The sequence below is a fragment of the Orycteropus afer genome, unplaced genomic scaffold (genome assembly GCF_000298275.1).
Source record: "Orycteropus afer afer isolate SDZICR_OR568_19922 unplaced genomic scaffold, OryAfe1.0 scaffold00018, whole genome shotgun sequence".
Lineage (NCBI taxonomy): Eukaryota > Metazoa > Chordata > Mammalia > Tubulidentata > Orycteropodidae > Orycteropus > Orycteropus afer.
Genome location: NW_006921605.1, coordinates 9,778,434 through 9,786,088, shown reverse-complemented (window position 1 = coordinate 9,786,088; position 7,655 = coordinate 9,778,434). Strand labels below are relative to the sequence as shown.

Genomic DNA, 7,655 nt, shown 5'->3' with positions numbered 1-7,655 from the left:
AACAACAACAACAACAACATATATAATAGTAAACAAATTTATATGTATGTATGTACATAAAATATTTCCCAAGGAGTTCCTCAAGTTTCCTCAATGTGTTAAAACATACTTTTATTCTTCTTTATGCTTATCTGTACTTTCTAGTTACTCTAAAGAAAACAGGTCATTTTTCAATTAAATACTGAGAAAGTTCTTTTTTTCCAATTAAAATAAATCTATTCCCACCCTCAGAGACCACCTTACAGCCAAACAACAGACAAGTCTATAAAGTGAACAGTAACCCCCATACGGGGCATGCTCATGAGAAGAGTCAACCACATGAGACCGAGGACAGATCAAAACCAAAGTTCAGAAGGCAGGAAGGGGCAGGAAAGATGGGCAAAAGGAAACGGGAACCCAGGGAGGACGTGGGAGGAGTGCTGTAACACAAGTAATGTCATGAAACAAATCTGTGTAAATTGTTGAATGGAAAATTAATCTGCTTTGTAAATTTCCACCCAAACTACAATAAAAAGTTTAAAAATAAAAATTAAATAAATCCATGGACACACTGGACAATCTACTTCCATAGTGACACTGCCCTGGAAACCCAAGGAGGGGTCGCTATGAGTCAGCTCCAACTCGACAGCAGTGAGTTTTTTTTTTTTTTTTTTTTGGTATGAACACAGAAGAAATTACCCCAAAATGCTAAGTAGAAAAGGATTGCTCAGGCCATATCAGAAGCTGCCTGCATAAAGGAAGCAGGCGTAGCACGCATCAGTTACCATACAGTGAATTCACAATTTTAAGGAGACGTTAGGCAGAGCCACAGCGTTCTGTATTTATAAAAGCATACTCCATGGCAAACATGGAATGGTTATGAATTGATGCTCCAAACATCTCGGGATCAACTATGTAAAGAACAGAACTGATAAAAACAGGGGAAGAAATTGTTAAAGTGTCTGGAATTAGAGGTTGTAACATACAGTGATCACTGTAGTAGAGCAAGGAGCCCTAAAAATAAGATCAAGAAAGAGGTACACTCCCCTCGACCCCAAAAAAGAAAGTGCCTGAATTACCACTGCCCATCCATATCCCTTTCCCAACCAGACCGCAGGCAGGTGGCTGACGGCTCCAGTAAGACCTCACCTGGCACGTTGTGTATAGTGATGGCCAAGATGAGCAGTGCGATTCTCCTCCAGCTGCCGCCTCCAGGCTGTCCTGGGTGCCCCCGAGAAGGCACGGGGGCTTCAGGGACCCCCGCAAGGGTGGCAGCCCTCCTCCTCTGATATGCCTCGCCATTCTCACTCTTGTCTGCAAAGAGAGCAAAGGGAAAGAGGGCATTGGAAAATGAGCAGCTGACACTGTGGACAAGCAGCAGTGGAAGGAAGCTTTCAAGACTGGAAAAGGTTCTACTTCCAAGCTTCCTGTAGACATGGATTCTTCTGTCAGTCTGCTCATTCATTCATTTGTTCAGCAAACACTCATCAAATAGAACTCAGTGTCCAATGCACAGGGTGAAAAAGCTGAAACTATGGTGTCTTTCAAACCAAAAAACCAAACTCACTGCCTTTGAGTTGATTCCGACTCATAGCTACCCACGTTGGGTTTCCAAGGCTATAAATCTTTATGGAAGTAGACTGTCTCATCTTCCTTCTACAGAGTGGCTGGTGGGTTTGAACCACTCACTTCTTGGTTAGCAACCACTACATCACCAGAGTCCTTTTATGGTGTCCTAGGAATGTCCATTTATGACAAGCCATACTGAGTGGTGACTAGGAGCAAGGATTCTGGAACCTGACTGCCTGGTTCAATTCCTGACTCAACCATTGATCAGCTGTGTAGTGCTAAACTGAAAAGCCAAAGGATGAGGCCCTAGGTCAGAAGACACTACAAATACAGTGGCCACAATGAACTTCAGCCTAACTGTGATCATGAAGATGGCACAGGACTGGGCTATGCTTCGTTCCATTGTACATGGATCACTGTGAGCCTGAGCCAACCGACTGCACCTGAAACCACCACCAACACCACTCTCAAGCAAGTATTAAACTCGGTGCCTTATTTTCCTGATTTATAAAAATGGTATAATATTTGGGGAGGATTGAATGGGAGAAGCTGTGTAAAGGATTTGGAATAGTGCCTGGAATATGCTAAGTGTTGTAGGCGTTGGCTGGTCTCACTGCCATCACTTTTTCTCTTTTCCACCATCCGACAGAATTAACACAGTATATGACAGACCCTAGTCCCGGGCACGCTAACTCATGGAGAGCCAGAGTTTAGACAGTGGGCTCAGCCATTCAGACTCTCCCTGGGGATGGGTGACTGGAAGGACTGGGTGACTCCGGTGGAGGGTATGGGTCTGGAAAGCCATGTCATTGAAAGGCAGCCATGCCATACCATATGAGAATGAATGAGGGAAGCAGCTTGGCAGACAGACAGAACGAAGAAGATGGACACAGACAAGGTCAGATGGGAACCATGAAGCCAGAGACAGACAGACAGACAGCAACCTTGGTGCCATAGGACTTTCTAGCCCTCACGGGCCAACTGCAGCAGCTTCCCTGGGGTTTCACAAGCCAGCCCTCCTTTTAAAAATCCCCCTTTTGGTTTACATTTGAGAGGGTTTGTTTCTTATGGAAGGAGTCCTGGAGATGCAGTGGTTAAGCTCTTGGCTGCTAACGGAAAAGTCACAGGTTTGAACCTGTAAGCCACTCCATGGAAAAAAGGTCTGGCAGTCTGCTTTCATCAAGAGTAAAATCCACTGCCCTGGAGTTGACTCCAGCTCATAGTGATCCCCATTGTGTTTCCAAGGTGATAAGTCTTTACAGAAGCAGATTGCCTCATCTTCCTTCCATGGAGCGGCTGGTAGGTTTGAACCGCCAATCTCCTGGTTAACAGTCAAGTGCCTTTGGCACTGCGCCACAGCCTTGGAAACCCTATGGGACAGTTCCACTCTGTTCTGTAGGATCGCTATGAGTCAGAATCAACTCCACAAAGGCAAATGGTTTCTTATGGCCAGGTTGTTCTAAGACTCCTGACTCCCCAGGTTATTTGTATACTCTTAGGGGGGCAAACAGCCTAGCTTTGAAATGCAGAGGAGCAAGAGTGAGGAGGAGCCTCCAGCCTGCTGATGGACTTGGGGGTCAGGCTTCCTGGAGGAATAAGATCCGAAGCAGGTCTTAAATAGGTGATTATACAAATAGAGAAAAACATCTCTCTATCGTGAGTGACCACAAGAGCCCACTCAGATGTCAGAGACAGGGCACCGGAACTTGTCTGTAGGATCTCCACTCTGAGTAGAGCAACCCCATCCCAGCATTGGCCTGCTAGCCCAGAGCAAGTAGGGACTTCCAGAGAGATGACAGCCCAGAACACCCTATGGGCTCAGTTCTATTCTGCATGGAGTCGCCTTGAATCAGAAGCAACTCACAGGCCACGGGTTTAGGATTTTATGGTTTTTCACATTCAAAAGAGTCTTGGTTGGTACGCTAAATTAGGTGACCCCTTGACTGTAGCAGACAGGTGACTGACACCCTTACCTCATTAAAATTTCTGGTCACCCACATGAAGGGTGAGAAGGTGTTTCTACTCCCCTGCTCCATTGACAAAATGCCCACCTGTCAGAAACTCTCCTCTCCAAGCTGAAAGTCATGGAAACATTTTCCCAGAGCCAAATGAAGAAGTAAGAAGCAATTTTAGGGATTCCTGAAGCCCTGTGGGGTACAAACTGAAAGGGTGGAGGTTCAAGTCCACTCAGGGGTACCTCAGAAGAAATGTCTAGGAATCCACTTTTAAAAACTCAGCCCCTGAAAACAGGACTGAGCACAATTCCACCGGGAAACACGTGGGGTCTCCGAGAGGTGGCGTCCACTCAGTGGCACTGAAAACAGGACGGAGTACAGTTCCACCCGGAAGCACGTGGGGTCTCTGAGGCGGCATCCCCCAGCAGCACTGGTTTTCCTTTTACCTGCCTGACCAGGCACTGTGGCCCAGCCTCCCCTTAGTCCTTGTAAAACAAGACAACAGCAGTGGGTATCATTCTCTTGGATCCTCCATTTAAAGTCATTTTCTCACTCTTAAAAATTTGATGAGACCATTAACTTTTCAGAAGGCCTCACCTTAGTGATACTGTGTTAGATTTCAAAGGCATGAAAGGTAGAAACACTTCTTTGGAAAATCACTTTGTATTATCTGCTCAAGTTAAGCAAGCACTGCCAAAGAGCAGGTGGACTCACTCCTCTCTGAGTCCTAATTGGTTTTCTCTGACCACCAGCCGAACCTTAGTGCCGCTAGGGAGAAAGGGCCCTTAACTGATTCTCCACATTATCAGGACCCTGACGGACAGGAGCTGGGCCTCATAAAGCAGGCCCCACACAGCGGGCCCCAGGAAAACACAGCAGCATGCAACTCCTCCCAGATACAACATTCACGTGAGACAAAGCTAAATTCTCACTGTGTGTACCCACATTATGCATGTGTGTGTGCAAGTGTGTATGCATGTGTGCAACGAGAGCACATGTGTGTACGTATGTGTAACTATGTGCATGGCATGTGTGTGCACATGTGTGTGAGCGTGCGTGTGTGTATGCATGTGCACACAACACCCACTCGGTACCATCTTTCATGCCTCAGATATCATACAGCCTTCATGCATGCATGCATGTACTTGTGTGTTTCTGCACACACATGATGGGGGAGGTCTGTGTACATCTAAAGTTGACAATATCTGGGCAGCTCAGGTTGCAGAGGCTGGTCCAGAAATTGAGCCAAGTGAGCCTGTGGGATTTGCAGACATAAATGCAAACCAGGTGAGCATGGCTGGCCCGAGCTCTCAGGGAGCAGTCAGTAAACACTGCTGAGTCCTGGGCCCCTCTGAGTGCCCAGGCTCAGCCCCGATGCCCTCCAGCGGGCCACCCAAAGAAGAAAACAACCACTGCCCTTCGCTGTCACCGGGTGCCCCAGTCGACTCTGACTCAGTGTCATAGCGACCCCATGTGACAGAGCAGGACTGGCCCACAGGCTTTCCTAGGATATAATCTTTGCAGACACAGGTCTTTCTCCCTCAGAGCCGCTAGATGGGTTTGAGCCGCCGACTTTTGGGTTAGCAGCCGAGCATCTAACCACTGTGCCTGCAGGGCTCCTTGCTAGCGTAGCTATCATTTCTTGAGCTCTTAGCATGCACCAGGCACCAAGTGCTTTACTCGAGCTAATTCTCCTCCTTGCACACCCAGGGCACAGGCACCCTTGTTGTCAGCTGCTGTCACGTCCACTCTGACTCATGGGGACCCTGGGTACAACAGAAGAAAATACTGCCCGGCCTGCGTCATCCCCGTGGGCCTTCACACTGCTCTCAGGGATTGGTAATTGACAAGATCAAACAGAGATGACACGAATAAATTCCCTTAGATCTAAAAGTCAGAGACACGCGTGCTATCACCAACACTGAAGGCTATGCTTATTTTCCCATGTGTCCTGAGAGGACCCTACTCTGACCATAACACAGCAGACACAGTGCAGAGAGCAGCAGGGCTGGGAGGCCTTGTAGCAAAAGCCAGCGCCACGCTGGGGTTTAACGGGAACCTCGTGAGGAAAGAGAGGTACTGACGGAGGCAGAATTGTGCACCGCGCTTTGGGGTCTCAACGTATGAAAACTGACGTAGGTGCCTTCCCTGATGGGAACTGGGTGAGCAAGAAAGCCTGACACAATTGTGAAAGTTAAATGAGCCATCATTTTGGTCACGGCCACTAATGAGTTTGCAACAAGGAAGATTAGCCCAAATAAATCATTACAGAGAGCACGAGGCCTCCCCTGCCATGAATCTCCTTGCCTCGCCTGGTAAAAATAAGCAAGAAGCAGTTGTCGGCGAGTCATTCCGACTGACGGCCACCTCACATGTGTCTGGGACTGCTGGGCTCCACGGGGCTTTCAGTGGCTGAGTTTGTGGAAGCGATCACCAGGCTTTTCTTCCAAAGGCCTCTGGGTGGACTCAGACATCCTTCTGATTGGCCGCCAACTGCATTAACTGTTTGTCCCACTCAGGCACAAGCCCAGGTCCCCTCTCCTGGTAGGTTAAAGGAGCCCACAGCACTGAGGACAATGCCAGCACGAGGGCAGGCACAACACAGCAAGCCTGGTGGATAGAGGCGAGAGGTGGTATCAGGGACAGGAGCCGGTGAGGAAGGTTTGGGCACTTTCGGAGCAAGGTGTGGCCGAGAGAAGGAAGGTCACTCCAGGAACGTGGAACAGCCAACATCAGCCTCAAATGGACCACAGCAGTGGTGAGGCTGGCGCAGACCAGGGCAGGGTTTCGTTCTGTCATACACAGCGTCACTATGAGTCAGAGCTGACTTGACAGCACCTAACAACGACGATGGCAGCATCCCCGGCTAATGTGTTCTAAGAACTGTGCTGGGGCATTACGTGAATCCCCAGTTAGTCCTCGCAAAGCCCCTCAAGGTGGAGATTACCCCCCTATAATGTGAACAGAGAGGTGAAGCAACTTGCTCAAGGTCACACAGCCAGTCCGTGGTGGGTTTTGGGGTCGACCTAGGTACTTTGCCTCCAGAGGCCACTCTGCACAGGTCTGTAAGTGGGAGCTGCAGAAGGAAGGTGGCAGAGAACGTCTGCTGAGCCAGCATCCTGTGACACCAAGGGGCAGAAAGGTTCAGTGGGAACCTTTGTCTACCATCTTCCCTGCTCACTGACAAATCGGAAAACCCTGACCATGTTCACGAAATGGTGCTTCTTAATACACTGCACCCCCTTTGAATTAGTGTAAAGCAGCTGTAAGCAGGAAATACTTATCAATACCAAGCATGGAACACAGGGTTATCATTCTTTACAGATGGTTTGGCAAGGTAAGACTTCCAAGCTGCCCATCAATATACACGCTTGACGATCGGGGCGTCCAGGAATCCGCACAAAGAGGGGATGCCCTGCTGGGGCTCAGCTTTCTGCCCTCCCATCCGTATCCCCCACACAAGCCTGCCCGTGACCTTCGAGAGCGAGAACCACACGGAGGAAGCAGACAGGTCCAAGGCTTACTTTCCCTTAAATCAGCACGTGACCTTGTTTGATCCGTCTGCTGCTCTGGTTTTCTCAGCCCCAAAACAGGGCACATAGTTCTCCCAACACACTGGACCAGAGAGTAAGAGCCGACATTGGTCTGGCAGGTGCAAGTCTGGGGACTGTCGGGCACCCGGAGTCACCCTTTCCCAGCAGGTCTGGCTTCTCACCTGTGAAGAAAGGGCCCTGGAGATGTCCTCCAGGGCTGGGCCATAAACCGTTCTGAGTCAGGAATGCTTTTGTAAATTCAGTGCAAGTTACAGTCCTCCTCCAGCAAAAAGTATACAGGTGATTCTGAAATAATCTGAATCCTTATGGATTCTAGTGCCGGAGGCTGGGAACATTTCACTAGATAAATGCCACGCTAACCTCGATCTCAGAACCCACGAGTCCAGCTACACCAAGAATGTGTGAATGCTCACAGGCCCTGGGATGATTGGATGAACCAAATCTAATGGGCCCACTGATGGACCTTAGGTTTCCACTGAATACAATGATACTAATGAATAGAACACCAGGCTCCAGAACTTTCAAAATATCCCCAAGACGTCACTGGACATGATTTGGTTGGATTAGCACAAATAGGCAAATCCTCATTTGCTCAGTG

At 48.7% G+C, this 7,655-nt stretch overlaps 1 protein-coding gene across 1 annotated transcript in view; it reads right to left on the bottom strand.

Annotated features, from left to right (window-relative positions):
* Positions 1-7,655, bottom strand: part of SLC39A11 (solute carrier family 39 member 11) — a 429,583-nt gene that overhangs the window by 156,796 nt on the left and 265,132 nt on the right. The window contains exon 5 of the mRNA XM_007959687.2: positions 1,129-1,293. Within this exon, the coding sequence (XP_007957878.2) occupies positions 1,129-1,293 (165 nt within the window). The remainder of the gene's footprint in view (positions 1-1,128; positions 1,294-7,655) is intronic.